Raw genomic sequence first — 22,759 nt, 5'->3', positions numbered from 1 at the left:
GGATTCGAACCACTGACCTTCTGATCAGCAAGCCCTAGGCTCTGTGGTTTAATCCACAGCGCCACCCACATCCCATCTTTGGGGATACTCAGCCAGATTTTACTGAAGGGCTGCTTCTGGCAACAGAATGCTGGGCTAGATGAGACAGAAATCCAGCTGGTTAAGCTTTTCTCCATTGGGACTCCAGAAGTCAAGGGCTCCTAATCCACTTCTTCCCTTTTAGAGATCCCAGTAGGGTTCTGCTCAGATTCAGTTTGGGGGGTGGCACAAAATACAGTGTTTGCGGCACAGCACGAGCACAAAACTTTGGCAACAGTTTGGAGGGGATCCGAAATTTCTGCATTACACATTAATGAAGCTGTTGCGAGTCACACTTTTGGGAATCTCTAACCCTTGACTGTAAACTTGGCAACTTTCACTGGTACTCCTGTCTGTCAAGGAACACAACTGAGGAAATTGAATGGGAGAGAGGGAAAGAGGAAGCTGCCTTTCACTGGGTCAGGTGATTTGTCTTTCCAGCTCATTGCTATCTACTCTGACTGGCTGGGCTCTCCAGGATTTTAGGAATACATCTTTCCTATCACCTGTTAACAAGCAAGGTTAATATCCTTTTAATGGGACATGCAAGGATTGAATCTGGGACTGCCTATGCAAAGCATGTGCCCCTGCCATTGAGTTATTATCTGTCCCCATGTTAATTTTCTCTTTCTTTTGGCAAGCCAAGATGATTCCGCTCACTGCTGAGTTTCTTGGGAGACAGAGAGAGGATCTGCTGTTGTTGACATTTAGTTCCCTGAGCCTCCCATTACCATAGTGGCTGCCTGCAAATTATTCACAAAGTTACCTGCAAGACAAGTGTTGGCAGGAGCTGGAGAATGTGGTGGCATCTGATACTTATTAAAAACAGCCCCTGCAGCTTCAGCATGGGAATGAGACAAGAAAGACCTGTGTCATCTCCATGCCAAACCAATTATGCAAGACGAGATGAGGAATCAAAAGCAAAAAAAAAAAAAAAAGAGGAATGCTTTAAAGGACTGGGCTCTCTGAACAGACTTGGGGAAAGGCAGAGGGAGGGAGATTTTGTATCATTCTGCCAAACGTGGGATGGAGAGCACTCCATCACTTGCAAACCTGAATATGAAGTTTTCTCAAAGTCTAGAGATTTCTGAAAAATAGGTGTTTTAAGAGCTCTGCTGGATCAGACCAGTAGCATGTCTAGTCCAGCATCCTATTCTCAGAATGGCCAATTGGATGTTCATAAAAGGTTCACAAGCAGGACCTGAGGGCAAGAACATTCTCCCCACCTGCTAGTCCTAGCAACTGGGAGCATACTGCCTCCAATCGTGGGGGTAGAACATAGCTGTCATGCCCCACTATTATTGTACCATAGCTTTGACCATTCCTGGAATGGGAGAACTTGACCACAGTAGTTCAGGCACTGGTGACTTCAAGGCTGGATTACTGCAATGCACACTATGTGGGGCTTCATTTGTGCTTGATCCAGAAGCTGCAGTTAGCTGAGAATGCAGCAGCATGGTTTCTAATAGGAGTGAGAACCTGTCAGTAAATATAACAGATATCTGCACAGATTGATGATTTTTCTTACCGGGCCAAGTTCAATGTGTTACTATTGGTATATAAAGCCTGTAAGAATTTGGGGCCAGTTTACTTGCAGAACTGGGAGACACTCCTGCTGGAAACCTGTAGAGCTGCTCTCAGTCAGTGTAGATAATACGGAATTAGATGGACCAATGGTTTGATATGATATAAGGCAACTTAGGCATGTTCAGTCTAAGAAAAAAGAATTCTACACCCAAGACCAACATAATCTCAAAACAGCATGATATTGTTGAGCTTCTCACCCGTGTTACATTCTGAACCCGGAAAAGACGAGCGACAACATCCTCATCAGCTGACCTAGAAACATATTCCACTTCCATTGGTCCATACTGCTGGAGTCCTGGCTCAGGCCAATATTGTAAACAAGGCTAGAGAGAAATAAAGAGCACAGAGTCATGAAAGTGTGGCTTTGGAATACATCCAACTGCTGATGCTACTGGCCTTGCCGTGGAGTTCCCCACATGTTTACTCAACAGAAAGCCCTGCTGAGTTCAGATGGACTTAATACTAGGCAATTATGTACTGGACTGCATCCATTCAGGCCCCAATGCATTGCTAAGAAATAGGGGAAAGTGGGGCACGTTGAGCCATTTTTTACTTTAAGCTCTACACACCTCAAAATAATGCACATAACAGAAAACTTTTGCATTTAATATTTATTAGGTACTATTCCAAACAAAATCAAAGGGTTAATGTTTCACATTTGATGGAATAAAATGACAAAAAATCACATTTAAGTTTTTCAAAATAATGGATCAATGTGCCCCAGTAGTGGGGCACATTGATCCTTCATTTGGGGCACATTGAGCCATTCCAATTTAAGAGCAAAGAAGGCATTTTTACTACACAGTATAAACTTCCAAAAGAGTTTCAAAAGTATCTCAAAGTTCTTAAGAGTCAGCATCACTTCAACTTGTACTCATTAAGTGAACATGGAAATGTTACCATCTTAGAAGCAGGAGCAGTTCCTCCGAAGCAGAGTGGTTTAGGCAACAATTTTACAATATCCTCAAAAGGAATCAAAGCTTCTGGTTCAGAAGAGGGAGTGAACTTGGGCTGGTCATTCACTTTGGACAGAACACGTTTTAGAAATTTTACTATGAAGCCCCCATATTCATCAGTTCCGGTAACTTCAGCAACATAATGGGAAATTGTGGTTTTTCCTAAAATCTTCACGATAACAAAGTTTCCCTCTTTCACAACAGTCTTGTTGAATTCTATATTTTCTTTTTCCTCTACTTCATCTTTAGAAAAGGTTTCAAAATCAGACAAGTCACTTTCAAGCAGCTGGTTTGCATTCAACTTTTCTTTCATAATTTTTGACACAGCTTTTCCAGGCTCAATGTACCCCATTCCCAATTGGATCAATGTGCCCCACATCACCATTTCAGACATACATCTATTTTACGCAAAACAGGCTGGCAGCCATGACAAATGTTAACTATGATCACATAAATGAAAATATATTTCAGCTACCTTTACAACTTTTAGAGCTACAGTGGTGCCCCGCTAGACGAAAATAATTCGTCCCGCGAAAATTTTCGTCTAGCGGGGTTTTCGTCTTGCGGAGCGGCAATGGGAGCCGCGCTCCGCAAAACGAAAAAAAAAAAAGACGAAATTTTTTCGTCTTGCGAGGCAGCCCCATAGACTTTTTCGTCTAGCGGGGCAGCCTCCCGCTAGACGAATGCTTTCGTCTAGCGAGTTTTTCGTCTAGCGAAGCATTCGTCTAGCGGGGTACCACTGTACATGGTTCACAATACATATACAATTTTTTACTAAAGCTTACCTAATTTAACAAATCTGGATTTTTTAAAAAAAACTTCTTTGAAAACCCAAACCCAAACACAATGACAGTATGTAGCATCACTGCTGTTGTTTTTGTGTTGCCACAAACTTTGTATAAAAGCTAAAGTACGGCTTTAAAATGGAAAGGATCAATGTGCCCCATGGCTCAACGTGCCCCACTTTCCCCTACTCACAAGACAAAGACAAAACATTACACCTGTGATGAATCTGCATCTGATAGCCCACAAGTGGTCTCTAACACTCCACCCCCTTAAACTGTATTTTTTTTCTAAACTAAGAAGACCCATATTCTTTAGTAGGGAAGCAATTCAAAGCTATCTGACTCCCCATCAACCAGAGGTGTCACCTGACTGAACCAATTCCTGCTTGGAAATATCAACAGGAGGTTTATATCAACAAGAGCTTTAATATTCCCGAGCATTAGACATGCCACAGGAAGATCACTGATAGGAAGGGATCCTGCTCTTGCTATCTCCCATCCAGCAGCACAGCTGATGTATTGTTCCATTCAAGGGTCACCAATGCGATTGTTTTTGTGCGTGACAGCCAGGAAGGCAGCGTCAATACAAAATATATGATGTTTGTCATTGCACTTTAACAGAACATTTAGCATTTGGGGCCATCCGGCAGCTCAGGCCTTACCGCATGGCAAATGTGTTTGAGAAATAATTGGTTATTAATAGGGGCTATAAATCTCTGTGATCTCGATGCCTTCCAGACTCAGAGCTATAATTTGGATATTAAAACTTCCTCCGGCAAGGCATGGTTCAAGCAAGGGATATACCCTCTAAGTCACCTTTTTTGTAGCTGTTTCACTGTAAAGGTTGATTTATTAGCTGTGTTAAGCTGGTAAACATTTAAGACCTGGCTAAACAGCACTATTCAGACATCCCCCCAAAAAATATGATGCCCAGTGGGGCTGGCAGAACAAGGTAGTGGTGGAAAAATTGTAAGAAGAGAGTTGCATATTGATAGAGTGCAAGGGGTTAGGGGTAAACACCTTGCAAAAAAGTGTACATTTGTTGTTGTTGTTGTTTTAAAAAAACGCATTGAAAATGTTCCTATTAGGAATGTGCACTAAAATGATGAATTTTCATGCGATTTTAAAAAATAAAAGGTGAGGTGGAAATGTAGTGAACTGAACTTAAGACTGGAAAAATGATAAAGTGAGAGAAACCTCAATCTGCAGATTCCTTCTTCCAGTGGAGGCTTGTCCATTACAAGCAAATGGGACACGACCCTGACAACTTCAGGCAGCCTTCAGGCAGACCTCAACAGCCTGCCTTCTTTGCTGTAACCAGTCTAGGAGTTTTGACCGGTTGTCAGTTTCCTTCTGCTTCCATACCCTCCAACAATTCTCCGATGAAAATAGGGACATCCCATTCCATAATGGTAATTTTACTATTTATACCCCACACATCTTACTGGGTTGCCCCAGTCACTCTGTGCAGCTTCCCACATATATAAAAACATAATAAACATTAGACATTTTAAAAAAAACAACTTCCTTATACAGGATTGCCTTCAGACAGCTCGGGGGTTGGATAACTCAATTCCCTCCAACATTTCTCCTCTGGGATCAAATCAGAAACCGGGACGGCTTCTCTAAATCAGGGATGTCTCTGGGAAATAGGTACACCTAGAGGGTCTGTGCTCAGTCTCAGAGTGCTGACCTTGAAGGGAAAATGATTGACAGGGGGAGGGAATTACAGTAGTTGGACCTTCCTCTCATTGGCTTTGGTTCTGCCTGTCGTTAGCCTCCCCTCTTTATGTCCTACCAGTCCCAGTGGGCCTCCATCCCTTGGATGAAGAGAATTCAGAATGCTGCTCTAAGGACATGAAAAGAAGCTGGGAAAGGCAGAGCACCTTATCCACCACCAAAAAGCCTTTTTGCTCCTGACTCCTTTTATGTTTAAGCTTTCCAAACTCTAGCTCTGCCCTGGTGTAGCAGAGTTACCGGCTCGGATTTCCCTCTGTGTCAATCGCTTCCAGCGTTAATTTCACTCCTGAATAGGCTCCCTCTGGCCTTGCAGAATTGCTGGGCTTCCTAGGTACGGGAGCGCCAGGGATAATGTTTATTTCCTCGTTTTGTTATTTAAGGACGCAGCGGTCCTCCTCGGCTCAGCAAGTGCAGCTGACGAAGGAAGGCTCTGCTTCATCCGAGGTGGGCCTTTAATTCATTCCTCTGCTTACTTTCCCTGTCAGCAATGCAACTGTAGGTTTGGGTCATTTGCACTAAAGTGCCTGATCTTGACTCATAAAATCATCCAGTTAATGAAGTCTTCTCCAGACATCCATTAAGACTCTGTAATACCAATTTTATGCTAAGAAGAAGAAACCAATGCGTTTTTCAGGCAAATTAGCATTACGGACTTGTAATGGGCTCTTAAAACTGCCATGAACTTGACAAGGAGGCTTTAAGAATCCAGAGAGGGGAGACTCGAAGTCCCATGCCCTTCCTGGTTTCCATTCCTTACTATCCATCATAGACTTCCCTTCCATACAGAGGATTTTTGATGGCCAGAGTGTGGTGTTGCTAAACTTTGTTGGTTGGCATCCAGCTGTCTTGGGTGACAATGGAGGAGTGCACCTTGGTAGGTAAGTCAAACTGTTGGAAGGTTACAGTGCCTGCTGTGGCTGTAGAGACTGATGTGGGGGAGACATGGTTTGTTGCAGCAGAGATTCTGTAGATGGAGGTGTCCGGTTCTGCTCATGCAGGTGTACCATGGTGTTTCTTTTCTCTGCACTACTCCCAATGGTTATTCCTCTTCTGGTCACTGCTGTGGATACACAACTGACTGATTGTCTCCAGACACTGTGGTCGTCTGCAAGGGATTACCACACAGTGAGGTTGATGTAGCCAGCCTTCATGACACATTTTCAGACATCTTTGTAATGCAGAGTTGGTCCTGTTCCTGAAGCCAGCTCCCCATGGAGCACGTTCTTGGGGATCCTGCCACCTTCCATTCTGTGAACATGACCGAGCCAGTGTAGACATCACTGAGGCAAGAGTGTGAACATGCTGGGAATGTGGGCTTGGGAGAGCACATCTTTCTTTGAGACTCTGTCCTGCCTGTTAGGATTCTTTTCCCATGCTGCAGTCATGGGATTGTTTTTTATCACATGACGGTGTATGTTTGTTTTCATTCCACATTGTGGGAAGTCACAGAGACAGGATGTTTGTATTACTGTGTTTCTGTGATGTAGGATGTTTGTCCTTTTTCTTTGTCTTTGCTCTCTGATGCTGAAGAGGAAAGAGCTGAGTTATGATACTCTGAGTGTGTATATGTAAATAAATGTAGTTTAGCCAAATGCTGAGCTACTGAGTCTGTACACTGACTGCCTATACTCTGCTGATCCTGAAGTGTGCTGATGCCTCTAAGGTATCAGTCGCTGTGATGTTCAGGCTGGAGAAAGATTTTGAATCTCCTGAATGAACGACCAGGAGGGAGAGAACATGCCAGTCGGGCATGTGTCTCTGCCAGCCTTCTACACATGTGTAGGACCTCCTGACACTGCCAAGTGATGCCCAAAATCTTCCTGATGTGGAAGGCATTGAGGCATTGCTTCTGGTGGTTGTAAGCTGCCTACAACTCACTTCCATACAGCACAAGCCTGGTAGACCTTCGTCTTGGTATTGGACAGTAGCATCACATTCTCCCATACCCTTTTGAAGAGGCAAGCCTTGCCTATAAACTTGTCCAGCTAGGCATCGATGGAGAGGTTGCTGGGTATGGTGGAACCCAGGTAGACAAAATTGTCTAGCACTTCAAGCATGTGGTCACCAATGCTGATGTGTGGAGTGCTGGCAACATCCTAACCCAGGATATTTGTCAGGTGGTGAGGCCAAACTCCCTGCATGCTTGGGCAAAACGGTTTATGAGTCTCTGTAGAGTGTCCTTGGATTGTGCTGTCAAGGCTGTGTCTTTCTGGCAGCTCCTGCAACCAAGCTGGTGCCAAATGTATTGCTTTCCTTTCCCTTGGACCACATCACTGAGGCCAAGAGGGGGGTCTTCTTGTCTGGACAGCCCAGGACCTCCATATACACTGCCCAGGCTTGCACCCCAGAGAGGTCTCTCTGCAAATGCAGCAAAAACAACACGGGAGGCAGCAGTTTTGAGTTTAATTGTGTGGCTCTCTTCATTTAAGCAAGCAAGATGTTATTGGCATGTATTGCTTCTTCCAAATTCATCCAGAATAAGCAAAGGGTTGTTTGTGTTTCCAAAGTAATTGTTATCTATTGCAATCATCTCTGGGCTGCACAATCATTTCCAGTCAAAATCCCCCAAGTAGTAGCTCCATGAATGTGAATGTAAGCTATGGGCTCAGTTGTTTCACACTTTAAAAGAACAGCCAAAAAACCTGTTTAAGACAGTAAGGGAAGCCAAACACACACACAATTTCTCCTGCTCCTCTGTAATGAGAAGAATCCCCCTGACTTTTGCAGGGGAAGAATTTCAACTCAGCTCTCTTTTCATCATCATCTCCTTACAAAGCTACAGCTTCCAGAGTTCCCTGGGAACAGATATTGATTGCTAAACCACTCTTAAGAATTGTAGCTCTGTGAGGGGTATAGCTCTGTGTCTCTTAACAACTCTTAGCACCCTTAACAAAGAACAGTTCCCAGAAATCTTGGGGGGAAGTAATGACTGTTCAAGGTGGTATCATAGCGCTTTAAATGTTTGTCATGCATGTGGCTCTGGTGATGATTCTGTGGAAACAGAATTAGTGTCTGGTTGCCAATTCCATCAGTCCAGCCTTTAGTAAATCCAGATCAAACTGGCCTCTGCTTCAGATCACTTTGGCCTTCAACAGATTTGCAGACTATGTCATTATTTTGCTGAAATTAAATTAACCAGAATTGTTTTAACATGGCTATTTTGTGTTTCAGAACCAGCCTGTGCATTAGACTATTTAACTGTGTTCAAGTTTCATATAGTACTTACATTCTTAATTCCACTGATCTACACACACACACACAAACCCTGGAGATATTAGTTGAATGCAAGTAGATCTGGCTCCCTTCTCGATGACCACAACATACATAAATGCAAAGTGGAGCAAACAGAACACTCAAAGAAGCAACAGCACTGAGTGACAGGTGTTTCTCTGTTACTCACCCAGGCAGAGTTGGACTGATTGAGCTGGTTCAGCATGACAATGGAGGTGCAGCCATAGTCATACACCAGCCTCCAGAAGTCTGTGGTTGTGTTCTGTAGTGGGTGTAAGGTCACAATGAAGGCAGCACTCTTTGTGTAGCTCTAAAGGAGAGAGAAAAGAGTCACGGGATAAAAGCAGAGCAACATATTAGAGGCAAGAGATTGAGCAAATCGCAGCCCTAATCTCCAAGGTTGACTGGGAGGAAGATGGAAATCTGGGTTTTGAGATTCTAAAGCAAAGGGTTGTGTGCAGGATTAATCCAATTCCATTTGGACTGGTTATCACAAGGGAAACTTAAAGGTTGCAGAAGGATCGTCTCTTCCTTACCATCATCCACCTTCTGCCTACTAAAGCACATATCTCATTAAAACAGGCAATATGATTGCTCACTAGTAATTTGAAACTTCATGTGACGGTTACCATGTGTAAAATAGCCATTTCTGACTGATCAAATGCCATACAACTTTCAGATCCCCGTGCATTATTTAAGGAACTCCACTGATCAACAATAAATGTGAGCTTTTAAAAGATGGAAGCTGAACTGCCTAAATGTGCTTCTAGTCGGTGATATCCAGTGTAAGTCATACCCAGAGCAGACCCCATTAATTAAGGGGTCTACTCTGAGTATGACTTACACTGAGTATCACCCACTGTTCCCAGAGAAATCCTGGCTGAGCGATGGCACCCTCAGTCTGCCATTTGAATCCTCTGGGTTTGGCTCAGAGGTGAGACAAATCTTTGTATTTATTTTATCACATTTATTTTATCACATTTATAACTTCTCTATCCTCCTAGGAGCTCAAGGCAATGTGCATGCTTCTCCATCCCCTTTTATTCATATAAAAACCTTGCGAGGCAGGTGTGCCGAGTTGTGCCCCCATTTGGAGGGGGGGGTCAGAAGGCACTCTGGCGATCCTCAAAGGACCGAGCATCTTCATCCTGGCACGTCCTTTTGAGGATCACTGCAGATTTTTTTGTGGGGGGGTTGCCCCCTTCTTGAAAATATTGGGGTGGCTCTGACCCCTGCCCACCCCCAGATGACATCCCTGTTGTGAGCTAAGTTAAACTGAGAGATACTGACTGACCCAAAGTCACCCTGTGTATTTCTTGGCTAAGTGGAATTGCAACCTGGGCCTTCCTAGTCCTAGTTCAATGCTTCCTGATGTTTAGTCAGAATCTCCTTTTGTGCAATTTGGATGCATTGGTTCAGGTCCTACCCTCTGGAGCAGCAGAAAACAAGATTGCTCCATCTTCCATGTGATGGCCCTTCAAATAAACACACCCAACTCCCTCAACTGTTTCTCACAAGGTCTGATCCTCAGCCCCCACCCTCTTGATCTTAGGGGGCGAGGAATCCCTGAAGAAAGGCCTCGAAGAGACTCATAAAGGAGCAGGTAGCTCTAGAGAGACTTTGGTTCCAAGCCATACAGGACTTCAGAAGTCAATGCCCTCACGTTAAATCAAGCCTGGAAATTTATGAGCATACTTTTCTCACACACACTCTGTGCCATATATATAAGTAATTCTACTGGGGATCTTGGAACATGCTGGATCCTCTTTCAATCTCAGGAGGCAGAAACTCTAATCTGATACCATTTGTCTGCCTTATAATTTGAGGCCTGTAACAAATAACCATCTGGTGAGGAAAAATCACACATATACATATCACTGGGAGTCAGGGCAGAGGCCCATTTTGGATCAGACTAAATTGAAGGCTGAAGGACAGAGATATGATGAAGCCTCATTCCCGCTTAGGACCTCATTCCCAGCAAACACAATGTTTTAAAAAGAATGAGCCCATTGATATTGCTCGATGGGAAAAAAGCACCCAGATCTCTTTTTAAAAAAACATCAACAACAGAATTCCGTCTCCTTTGATCTAAGAACCAGTGTGAAAAATGTCTACCCAGTGGATCATCCCCTTGTCCGTGCCCCCCCCCCCCGGAAGTTATACCTTCTGGATAATAAGAGCAAAGAAAGCAGCTCTCGGATCTAAACTATCACACAGCCAACAATGCCTGGTAATATTTATTGGGGTTTCGAAATGGGCGGAGGGAGGGAAATGGTAAGACACAGAAAAGCCAGGAAGGCTCCTCTAAGCCTGACTTCTAACAAACATTTTCTTGGGAGGAGGGAAGGAGGGGAAGGAAAGAAAAGACCCTTAACCTCAAGGTAATGACTTTGCAAGGCTTGTTAGCACTTCAAAAGAAGCAAGGGCTTTTAGGGGCACCTGCAGAGATGGAGCAGACAATCCAGGGTTGCAGAGCTTTTCTTCTTCAGCTCTTTGCCTTCCTAAAGAGCCCTTGAAACAACACTTATGAGCTCAAGTGACAAGTTCCCTGCACTTAGAAAACATCTCCCAGCTTTCTCAGTTTCTTTCAAACTCTGTTACAGAGTGCATAATCTCAATCTTGAGTTCTTTTCTCCCATCAGCCGGGTGATTTGGATCAGCTTCTCTCCAAAGGGGTGAAGTTGGACAAAGGGGATCTCAGGATGAATTTGTTATTTTACAGAGCCTCCCCCCCCCCAAAAAAAACCCAACCCCTATTGCTTAAAGAAAATAGGCAGCAAAGTGGGATACAAATGATGAAAGAGTATTGTTGAGTTCCACAGGCTGCTGCTTAATGGAGAGAGAAGCATCAGGTTTTTTTTTCATGCTTCAGCTCTGGTGCTTTCATAAAAATAATTACAGCAATTTGCTACCTGATCAGAACAGAAAGGAGAACTGGGAATGCAGGAAACCAAGAGAGGTGGGATCTGTTCAGGAAAGCTGATGGTGTTAAGTGATTAATTGGTGCAAGTCAGCTATTAGGGCTCTCTCCTTCAACAGGCAACCCCAGGAAAAGGGCCACAGCTCAAAGATAGAGCATCTGCTTTGCATGCACAAAGTACTAAGTTCAGTCCCTGGAATCTCCTTGTAGGGCTGCGAGAGAACTCTATCTGGAATGCTGGTGAACCACTGCCAAGCAGTGTAGGCAATACTAAGCTAGATGGACCAATGGCCAGACTCAGCACAAGACCCAGGATCGAATTAGCCCATCTTATCTTCCCTGCATTTGCTGTCACACCTGAATTTTAAGTGATGTTCTGGTTTCTTCCTTTGGGCACGGTTCAAATTTCACAGCAAAATCAAATTTGGTCCATTTTGTCTTGGGCCAATGTCCTCCCTCCTCCTCCAATGTACCCCATGTCCCACCATCACTTATTGGTTTGCGATAATCAATGGAAGTGAGGAACAGGTTTAAGGGTTTAGATTTGGTGGACAGAGTGCCTGAAGACCTACGGATGGAGGTTTGTAACATTATATAAGAGGCAGCAACGAAAACCATCCCAATGAAAAGGAAATGCAAGAAAGGATGGAGCAAATGAGCCTGAGGCAAGGATCTAAGAACTCTGAAGCCACAGTTTGACTGGAACTTTTGTTCCAGGCCTAGGCCAAGATTTACAATAGTGCCCAGTTAAAAGTGGCCATGAATCAAATGGTCAACTACCTGTTGCACCCAAGTTATTTACAAAAACGCCATAGGGCACACAAGTAAAAGAAAGGGTTGATTTGAAAGGTGGCCCCTGATGATTTTGGAAAGTGAATAAGCATACAGCACATCATGATCTAATCAAATCCTTTCATGCTTTGATGGCAAGAGACAAACCTACAGAGGAAGCCCTTTACCCTTGATTATTCCATTTCCTAGGAAGCTTTACGTCAATGTTGGCTTTCAGAAGGCTCTCCCTCCCCCCAACCAAACTGACCTCTCTGGCTAATTGAAGCAGGTCACTGATTAATTTAGCCCATCTACTTTTATTTTCCCTTTTACCTGAAAACCGGCCTTGTGAATTTTACTCGTTTGCATAAAGTGCTGCAGCTGGTCATATCATATGGATAAAAGGATTGTGAATAAATGTGCTCATTCTAGATGGGCTCCATTGTATGGGAAGATGTGATCTGAAAGCCTGAACAGGCACATTTTTATCTCATGAGCAGGCCTGCCAAGAGCACAGGTTCAGACAAAGCCGGCCCTACCATTAGGCAGAGTGAGGCAGCCGCCTCAGGCGATAGATACTGATGGGATGGATATGGTGATGAGACATTCCAAGGACAGAGCTGTGGGTGCCATGCAGTCTGTCTAGCACTCCACACCCTGCTTCCTTGAGTCATGGTGGAAGACAATATCCCATCACTAATGTCAAAGAAAGAATCATTACAGTATTCTACTTAATGTCTGGAATGGGGTGGGTCACTATTGTCTCAGACAGCAAGATGTCTTGGGCCAGCCCTGAGTCCACAATTGGCTTTTAGTGTTTTGGAGTCTTGGCTTAGCTATGCTATTATAAGCCTGAAGGAAATTTGGCAGAACCCAGCAGCTTAGAGGGGAAATAGGAGCTGGGGAAATGGCAGGGAGGTGATTGACAGCAGAAAACTGTGGAAAGGCTTCAATCCATATTGCAGGTATGTTTCAGATCAGGGCCCTCAATCTGTGGCTCTTTCTTCAAAACAAAAGTGGCTAGTTTAAACACTTTTTATTATTTTCAAAATTCTGTATAGTGAATATAAAGATAGTTCGAGGAATTGAAATATTAAGATACAGATACTGGTATCTAATTAAAAATTTCATATCTATCTACCTATGTGCATCTAGGTGGAATCTACACACACATAAAAAAATGCTGTGAAAATGCTTTTAAAAAAAAAGTTTTGAAAAATATATTGAATTTTCCATAGCTCACTGTCGCCATCTAGTGTCACATTTGTATATTGCACTTTACAACACACTTAAACTTTTTATTTGCAGCTCTATAGCTGAGTCCCTAAAAACCTTTTGTCAAATACTCAAATAATCCAATCCAATCCAATCACACACATGTACATTTCTATAGTACCCCCAGGTAAAGAATATGAATCTACGGAGTCCTACAAGACAGCAGACTCCATCTTCCAATAAACTTACTATCTTTTTGTCTGCAATAAAAACTGTGCAGGTATGACCATGTAGTCTGGCCCTGAGAGAAATCTACCTGGATTATCTTCCCCCCATCAAGTTAAGAGTTTCCTATTCAGAAAGGCCTTTACAGTGGACCATCCAGATATGAATTAAATTCATTCTGGGGGTCCATCCGCAACCCAAAAAGTCCATAGGCAGAGGCGCCACTTCTGTGCACACATACGGCGTGATTGAGCACTTCTGCACATGCGCACGGGGCGAAACCTGGAAGTATACAGTTCCGGGGTTGCTGCGTTCGCAACCCAAAAGTTACGTATCCAGAGGGTTATGTAACTAGAGGGTTCACTGTATTTGAAAACTAGGTGCAGATGATGTTGACAAATGGGCTGCTATCAAGGCAATTGGTATTTTAATGCTGGTCCTGAAAGTGTTTCATTGGAGTTTATCTATTGTTTTCAACTACAGTGGTGCCCCGCTAGACGAAAATAATTCGTCCCGCGAAAATTTTCGTCTAGCGGGGTTTTCGTCTTGCGGAGCGGCAATGGGAGCCGCGCTCCGCAAAACGAAAAAAAAAAAAAGACGAAATTTTTTCGTCTTGCGAGGCAGCCCCATAGACTTTTTCGTCTAGCGGGGCAGCCTCCCGCTAGACGAATGCTTTCGTCTAGCGAGTTTTTCGTCTAGCGAAGCATTCGTCTAGCGGGGTACCACTGTAGTTTCTTTTTATTTTAAATTATGCTGGGGGGGGGGATTCTGAGCCTCCTTGAAACCCAACTTGGGAAATGCAGGGATAGAAATACATGAATAATCATGACCTGAGAGCACAGAACATACACAGGCAGTCCACAGAGTTGGAAACCCTGTCTGACTGAAGTCCCTGACCTTGGGGGTTACTGGTGTACATATATTATGGACTTCCTGTTAGGCATATGGAAATTTGGGGTGAAGCCAGTGGGGTACAGCAAAACCATGGGCAGACTGAGCTGGCATGATTCCCATGCCCACTTGTTTAACCTATGCTATGGGCAGACAAATCTGTCCATTTCTAATTCTCTCATTTCCCCACTTTTCAAGTTCTAATTTCACTTAGTTTCTCCACATTTCCTCATCAGTTGTTGTTGTTTTTTTTTTTTTTAAAAAAAAAGAGAGTCCGCATGAAAATTCATATGCATTTTTAATGTGAATTTATCCTAATAGGCAATGGCTTGTGCGAACTTTTGCCTAATATGCACATTTCTGCAAGCAATTTTCTGCCCCCAGAATGCATGTTAATGTGCTCATACAAATGTGCACTTTCCCCTAATCTATGTTTTGTTTTCTCACAAAACTGCATTGCAAAATTCATAGATGTGCGAATTTCGAAGGGTAACGGCTCTCCTCTTTTGCACATTGCTCCTGGAAGTGCAATTATGGAGATGGGAATTAAAATGTGGACTGACACCACTCCCTCCCCCACATCCCAACACCTGTGTGGTGGGAGCGAATAAAAAGCTTATCTGCCCCCTCTGCCTTGCTACCACTTAACTCTCGGTTTTGCGACACGCTCCTGAGATGGGAGCACAGTGGCAGCATTCAGCTCAGATGCTCCTGACTCCCTCTTCTCCCTGCTCTTTGTTAGACATATTTACAATAACACGGCGTGTCAGTTCAGCCCGTGCACTCGCAACGGAACTTCTGTGTATAATGGATTTTATTTCCCCTGGCTTGGAAAGAAAAGGGGACAGTGGGGGAGGAGAGAGAAGAGAGAGAAAGAATTCTTCAAGGAGTGGTTGCTGAATTTACATCACTGTCTTCTCTTGGAGAGAGAGAGAGAGAGAGAGAGAGAGAGAGAGAGAAGACTAGAATGTGCTTTGTGTCTCTTTTTTAAGCACAGGTGAAAAGACAAAGTGAGCCAAAAGAACTGAAGCTGAAAAATCAAATCACACAACACAGAAATGCCTAGGAAGAGCAAAGAAGATCATAGGCAGCTGCCCATTATCAGACTATCCGTCCATCTAAGCATGTGTTGTCAATTCTGACTGACAGAAGCTTTTGGGAGAAATAAAGGTCTCCCTGATCCTGTTAACTTGAGAAGATGGCAGAGATTGAACCTGGGTCATTTCATATGCAAAGCTACAGCCCCTCTCTGATCAGTGCTCCAAAAGTAGAAGAAAATATGGTGTCTCAGCCATTTAACTGACCAGTGTTTAGTATCTTTGTACTGGCTTCTGTTATATTGTCGGAAAGATGGAGCGATCAATAAGTTCTTCCTAATGTTTAGCCAAAACTCTCTAAAGAGCATAGCCTTATATCAAGTCTGGCCACTGTTCCATCTAGCTCAGCGTTGTCTACAGTATCTCTCAGCCCTACCTGGAGATGCCGAGGATTATAGCTAAGAACTTGTGTGTGCAAAGCACTTGCTCTGCCACTGAGTTATACCCCTTTTGATTAGAGGATGTTTGATTCCAAATCAATCGACAGGCTCTAAAGGAGCATATATCCTTCCTGGGAAATACGGGTGCATGCTGAATAGGTTTCAGTTCACAGCAAGAAAAAAACAGTATATTAGACACTAAATTATAATCATAGTGAGTTATTATGGGAGGCATTGTTGGAGGAGTTCGAAACTACATTTGGGAAGAAGAAGAAAAGGAGCGGAAAGCAGCTACTTGTCTGGAAAAGCTCCTAGCTCCAAAAAAAATCTAGAATTTTTCCAGTCCCCTGAAATTTGTAGGGGACAGTTTTCACTCCATCACAGCTGCCATTTTGAATGAAAAACTTTCATTTCATCTCTGCTGTAAATATGTTATGTTATGTTGTGTTATGTTATGTTATGTTGTGTTGTGTTGTGCTGTGCTGTGCTGTGCTATGCTATGTTAATACCACACTTCATCCGAAGATTTCAGAGCAGTTCACAATATAAAAATACAGGATAAAAGCACAAATCAATAGTTAGAACAGAAACAAAACAATACCCCTCCCAAACACAATTCAAAGACCACAAAATATTAATCAGCCAAAGGTCGATTAAAATATAACTCATTTTAATTATAGCAACTCCAGCCTGGATGAGGCAACAACTGTGCATTTCCCGAAAGTATCTCTAGACCAGGCATCCCCAAACTTCGGGCCTCCAGATGTTTTGGATTACAATTCCCATCATCCCTGACCACTGGTCCTGTTAGCTAGGGATCATGGAAGTTGTAGGCAAAACATTTGGAGGGCCGCAGTTTGCGGGTGCCTGCTCTAGACCTTTATCTATTTGCTTACTTAGAAAACTTTGCATTTTGAACTTTCTTTTCAGTCTTTGAAAGGCGGGTCCTGATTCCATGTTCCCATTCAACGACTTTGGAACCTGAATGTGGCAGCTTGAACCTTATCAGGTGCAGGATAGAGAGGGGCTTGGCCTCCTCTGTTTCCGCTCCCCACCCCTAACACCCCGGCAATGCACTTACATCGGTTAAGGCCGCGTTGATGTAGTTGTTGCTGTCTCCGTCCATGGAGATCAAGAAGGGGAGGCACCGGTCTGGAGGCAGCACGTCCATACTGCGATTCTTCTCCCGGTTGCGCGGCAGAAGGGCGATGCTGCACTCCTCCACATCCAGGTGGGGTGTTACAGAATTCAGAGTCTGCTGGACACAAGGAAACCAGGTCAGGCAGCATTTCATTATCTCAGAGGCAGGAGAAATTTAAGAGGCACAGTAAACAGGCACCCTTCTTTTACATCAGGAGCAGGGAACATCGTTTAGCCCCAGGGCTGCATTCCCTTCTTGTCAACATTCTCACGTGACAATGGTGGGTGGGAGCAGAGGCAAAAGTGGGTGGAGCAATGAATGCAAATTCTGCCTTTGTACCATAGACTGATTTTAAACACACACACTCCTCTCCATCCTCCACCCAGGGAAGAAGAGGCCTCCAAAAAACAGAAGTGTCATTTTTCTCTTTTTCCTTCCTAAGCTCCTATGCCTTCAGGTAAAGGTGAAGGTTAAGGACCCCTGGACGGTTAACTCCAGTCAAAGGCAACTATGGGGTTGTGGCACTCATCTTGCTTTTCAGGCCAAGGGAGCCGGCATTTGTCCACAGACATCTTTCTGGGTCATGTGACCAGCATGACTAAACTGCTTTTGGCGCAATGGAACACCATGACAGAAACCAGAGCGCACGGAATGACCGTTTACCTTCCTGCTGCAGCGGTACCTATTTACCTGCTTGCACTGGCATGATTTCAAACTGCTAGGCTTCCAGGAGCTACACCTACACCTTCAACAACTGCATAGCAAGCAGAAATTCAAAAAGTGAAAGCTTTTGTCCCATCCTGGCACCTCCGCCCTGGGAAAAGCTTTGAACATTTTCTAGTAACATAGTTCTGTGTCCTTGCCTGGAAATAAGGTGATATCCTCAACTAGAGACTCTTACTCTCGGGGTTGTGGGTTCAAGGCCCAGGTTGACCAAAGGATTCCTGCACTGCAGGGGGTTGGACTAGAAGACCCTCACAGTCTCTTCCATCTCTATGTTCCTGGTTATCACAAAAGATGAACGCCTAGGCTATACTGGGTCCTTGCTGTTGGCAATCCTGGGTCCAAAGACTCATCGTAAATGTGCGCTTGAAGAAAGTCTCTTTGCTTCAAGGAAGCCTTCAGCTTTTATGGACTCACCTGGAACTCCTCCCGCAGCTGTGACGAGTTGCTCTGAGGATCTATCCTGACCATCTCTTTGTATGTGGGCCTGAATTCACTGACAGGGATACTGGTCTCTCCACACAGGCAGGCTTCCAAGATGGCGTCATGGATGAAGACGTATTGCTCCTTGAGTAGAAGGGAATGAAAGTTAAATGGTTATCGATTTAATTCACCAGATTTGTCTGCGGTCCAAGGCCTCAGCCATATCAGGAATATTAGGAGGGTGGCAAGGCATCGGATAGAAATGAAAGGCAGGCATTGGGCAGGAGAACCCTGTGAAAACCCTGACCACTGGCTGCATTTTCCCAGGAGAAGGTGGGAGTCCGCCATCTGATTCTCCTTCATGTCTGAGGCCCATCCCTGAAGCAGCACCATGCAGGATTAATGGCATTGATACTGCATGGTATAGGAGCCTCCTTTTCAAGCAGCTTTACTGCATTTTGCAAATGAGCACTATGCCCTGATTCGGTGTGGTGCAGGGTGCTCATTTGCAAAAGCAGCTTCTTGGAGAAGCCCCGAAGAATTGACTGTGGGAGGAAAATGCAACATCTCCGTCTCCTCCCAGCTGTGTGTTTAAGTCAAGCTTTAGGTGGGGAAACACACCTAAACATTAGCCCCTCCCCCATGCACTAATTCAGACCCAGATCCAGGGTGGGGTAGGTGGTCTTCCTGATTGGGGAGCCATGGATCAGGGCCACAGAATGGATGTAAGATGGACAGTGCACAGCCCTTATATTTATATGCTGCCAGACTACAATATTTTTTGAGGTGGTTTAAAGCATCCTTAAAGCTGGACAGATCTCCAACAAATAAGGCTGGGTCCCTTTCATTTGCTGAACTGTAGCTTTGCCATTTTGCCTGAAGTGGCACACTGTAGGTATTGTTAGCTTTGGTTTGTTTGAAACAAGGGAACTTGAGGCCTAAGGATTTTCATGTCACACTAAACCAGTGGTAGCTGATGTGCTGCCCTCCCATCAGCCCCAGCATGACTTGTGGTCATGGATGATGGGAATTGTAGTCCAACAACATCTGCCATGTTGGCTATAACTAGGTTAAACTACAACTTAGTGTGATGCCTGAACATGGCCAGGATGTCATAGCATGTTATAGCAATGAATTGTTGGGACAGAGGATTCAGAAGGCTTTATGGCAGGTCTTGAAGAGTGATAATAATTTGGGGTCCCCAATAGGAGAACATGGGAATTATGCAGCAAAAGAAATAAGAAGATCCAGTTGGCGCAAGGCAGATGAAAAGCAGTAGATTCTCATTTTATGAACCCACGGGGTGCTGCTTTGCATGCTAAACATGCCTTTATGATAACCCACAGTCCATCCCTGTCCCGACTGGGACCATATCCCCCCCTCCCCGAATCCAAATCTCACCTCAGTCTGGATCATGTTGATCCTCCGTGAGCACAGTGTCTTCACACAGTTGTAAATGTCTACAACGCCCTCACACTCAGCCATATCCAGCATCACGTCCAAGACGATGTAACAGCCTGTCCTCCCTGTGCCGGCACTGCAGAGAGTTGTGGATGTGGGAGGAGAGGATGGTAGACTCTTAAGTGCCTGAGCATAACACAGCTTTCTCCAACCTGGTATGTTCTCTTCCTATTTTTCTGAACTCCCATCAACCCCACCCAGCCTGGCCAATGGTCAAGGATGATGGAGGGCACCATGTTGGTTGGGGCAATGTGGCTTGGGGTGTGTGTGATAGAATAGTAAGTTTGAGTATGTTGGTTTAGAGCTGTGGTTCCCAAACTTTTTCAGGCTCCACACCCTTGGCTCCATAAATTCTTCCCCTGGGCCCCCTACCATACCCTATAAAGATCATTACTCACAAAAGGAGGATAATAACACAACATTCGAAACAGTAATGGTGAATTTCACATTTATTCAAAATCCAAATAAAACTATTTAGTTTAAATTGATGAACTTGATCCAGTGACACCAGCTTTTAAACATCTGATAGTCATTTACACTTCCAGCACCCCACCCCACCTCCAACAATTCTACTGACTGTTTTGGGAACCACTGATTGAAAGAGTTAATGTGTTTGATGTGTGTTCATCATGTTAAGGGTATACTTGAGCGAGACTGACTGGGATGTAATTTTTAGCTGCATTTGGAATACGTTTTGTTTACTGCTACATAAGGGGTTAGGAAATTCAGTTGGATTGGTCTGTTTGATTGTACAATCGATTTAGCATATCGAGGAGTGGGAAGAGTGAGCTGGTTTTTATTTTAATCATGTTATTTAAAAATGTGGAATTCATACTTCTTAGCTGATTTTCATTTGTAATATTCTATTTCCTGATATTCTGGGGATATATTGTTTAGCTGTCCGCTGTGTTTCACTATCTGGAATTTTCCTTGTAATTTTGCAGCTGATTTTTATGTGTAATGTTTATTTTTATGCTAAAGAGGATGCTCCATTTAGTTGTTGGCTGTGCCTTCCAGAATGTGGAAATTTGCTGGTCTTTTTTGTACTTCTTTATTTATGATGTGTCAATCTATGCTGTAAAATTGCTTAAATGTAAGTGGCAAATAAATTGTCCAAGCAAATACTGGGGAAGGGGAGCAGCACAGTGGTAGAGTATGCAGAAAGGCCCACACCCAGTTCCCAATATCTCCAGATAGAGGTGGGAGAGATACCCAATCTGAAACCCTGGAGACTTGCTGCCAGTCAATGCAGACAATACTGAGCCAGATGGACCAATGTGTCTGACTCAGTATGAGGCATCTTCCTCTGTTCCTAATATACAATGTTGGTAAAGGCTGGCCTAACTTCTCCCATAGGTTCCTTCACCCCTCCAATGAATTAGAATGCTGAAGGCAGAGATGCATTCTTGATGGCTGTCTCCCCGTGATAGAAGTCTTGGCCTTTGGAAATTCAAACAAGTCCAAGCCTGAGCACATCTTTTATTGAAAGACCCATTTGCTACAGCAGGCTTTGGGGAGTCAAGGCTAAGCCACCTGAAATGTGGGTTTCTTAAAATGTATTTTAGTTCTTGGATGTGAATATATTTTAATGTTGTGGGTCTTGTTTTGTTTTTAATCAATACCTACTTTTCTTTATACAACCGTGAAGAATGTGCCAGACAAATAGAATTCAACCAAGCTTTCCAACCCTTCTTTGTAGCTTTTTTATGGTGTGTGTGTGTGTGTGTGTGTGAGAGAGAGAGAGAGAGAGAGAGAGAGAGAGAGAGAGAGAGAGAGAGTAGTGCTGAGTGTTAAATTTTAAGTATCCTCAGCTGCTTTAGCAGGACTATTGTGATCAGTGTAAATCACATGAGTGTCTGAGAGAGAGACCAGTGTGGTGTGGTGGTTAGAGTGTTGAATAGTACAGGAGACAACTGGGTTTCAATCCTCACCCCCATTTTAATTCATGGGTCAAACGTTGGCTTAAATGCATGAGAGTGGGGTCTGTTATTAGTTGTGTTTTTAACCTTGATCATTTGCCGATCGTAATCCTATGCAACCTGGGGTTTCTGAAATGCAGGGCAAAGGTTAGGTTCACATGAAGTGCAAAATCAGCTAAACCATATTTTAAGGATATGGGCAGCTAAACCAGGTTAGTGTGGGCTGCACAAGACCCCCCCCATCTCACTCTCCTCCTCCAAAGGGAGACTGGGGGGGGGCATTTGGTTCCATTTTCAACTAACCACAGTTTACCATTGTCTCCCAGCTAGGATCTATCGTTAACTATTGCTATTATTATCTAGATGTGACATGTCCATTAAGCACTAGCTGAAGGTGGTTGATTAAGACAAACCATGTGCCTCATCCTTGAGAGGTCCGAAGGGTGGCAACGCAAGAACGGGCCTTCTCTGCACTGGCTCCCTGTCTATGGAATGCTCTCCCCAGGGAAGTTCGCCTGGCGCCTTCATTATACACCTTTGTTGTTGTTGTTCAGTCGTTCAGTCGTGTCCGACTCTTCGTGACCCCATGGACCAGAGCACGCCAGGCACGCCTATCCTTCACTGCCTCCCGCAGTTTGGCCAAACTCATGCCAGTCGCTTCGAGAACACTGTCCAACCATCTCATCCTCTGTTGTCCCCTCCTCCTTGTGCCCTCCATCTTTCCCAACATCAGGGTCTTTTCCAGGGACTATTCTTGCCATCTCATTTTTGACCACATCCAGCTTACCAAGGTTCATGGTTCTTACATTCCAGGTTCCTATGCAATACTTTTCTTTACAGCATTGGACTTTCCTTTGGCTTCCAGGCATATCCGCAACTGAGCGTCCTTTCGGCTTTGGCCCAGCCGCTTCATCAGCTCTGGATCTACTTGTACTTGTCCTCCGCTCTTCCCCAGTAGCATGTTGGACGCCTTCCGACCTGAGGGGCTCATCTTCCAGCGTCATAACTTTTATATGCCTGTTGTCTTTGTCCATGGAGTTTTCTTGGCAGGGATACTGGAGTGGGTTGCCAGTTCCTCCTCCAGGTGGATCACGTTTGGTCCAAACTCTCCACTATGACCTGTCCATCTTGGATGGCCCTGCACGGCATAGCTCATAGCTTCCCTGAGTAATTCAAGCCCCTTTGCCACGACAAGGCAGTGATCCATACACCTTTA

General features: G+C 44.2%; 1 protein-coding gene across 4 annotated transcripts in view; it reads right to left on the bottom strand.

Moving 5' to 3' along the window:
• PTPRU (protein tyrosine phosphatase receptor type U) overlaps nucleotides 1-22,759 on the bottom strand; it is a 340,521-nt gene that overhangs the window by 16,101 nt on the left and 301,661 nt on the right. For 2 of the 4 annotated variants that reach the window (XM_033157989.1, XM_033157991.1), the window contains 5 exons: nucleotides 19,565-19,700; nucleotides 18,158-18,307; nucleotides 16,958-17,134; nucleotides 8,547-8,687; nucleotides 1,863-1,988 (listed from right to left, as the gene is read on the bottom strand). In XM_033157989.1, coding sequence (XP_033013880.1) covers nucleotides 1,863-1,988; nucleotides 8,547-8,687; nucleotides 16,958-17,134; nucleotides 18,158-18,307; nucleotides 19,565-19,700 — 730 coding nt within the window. The remainder of the gene's footprint in view (nucleotides 1-1,862; nucleotides 1,989-8,546; nucleotides 8,688-16,957; nucleotides 17,135-18,157; nucleotides 18,308-19,564; nucleotides 19,701-22,759) is intronic. The other 2 variants (XM_033157990.1, XM_033157992.1) reach the window with 1 other exon arrangement.

Source organism: Lacerta agilis, chromosome 8, assembly GCF_009819535.1.
Source record: "Lacerta agilis isolate rLacAgi1 chromosome 8, rLacAgi1.pri, whole genome shotgun sequence".
NCBI classification, from domain to species: Eukaryota; Metazoa; Chordata; class Lepidosauria; order Squamata; family Lacertidae; genus Lacerta; species Lacerta agilis.
The sequence above is the reverse complement of the archived record's forward strand: the minus strand, read 5'-3'. Positions and strand labels throughout refer to the sequence as shown.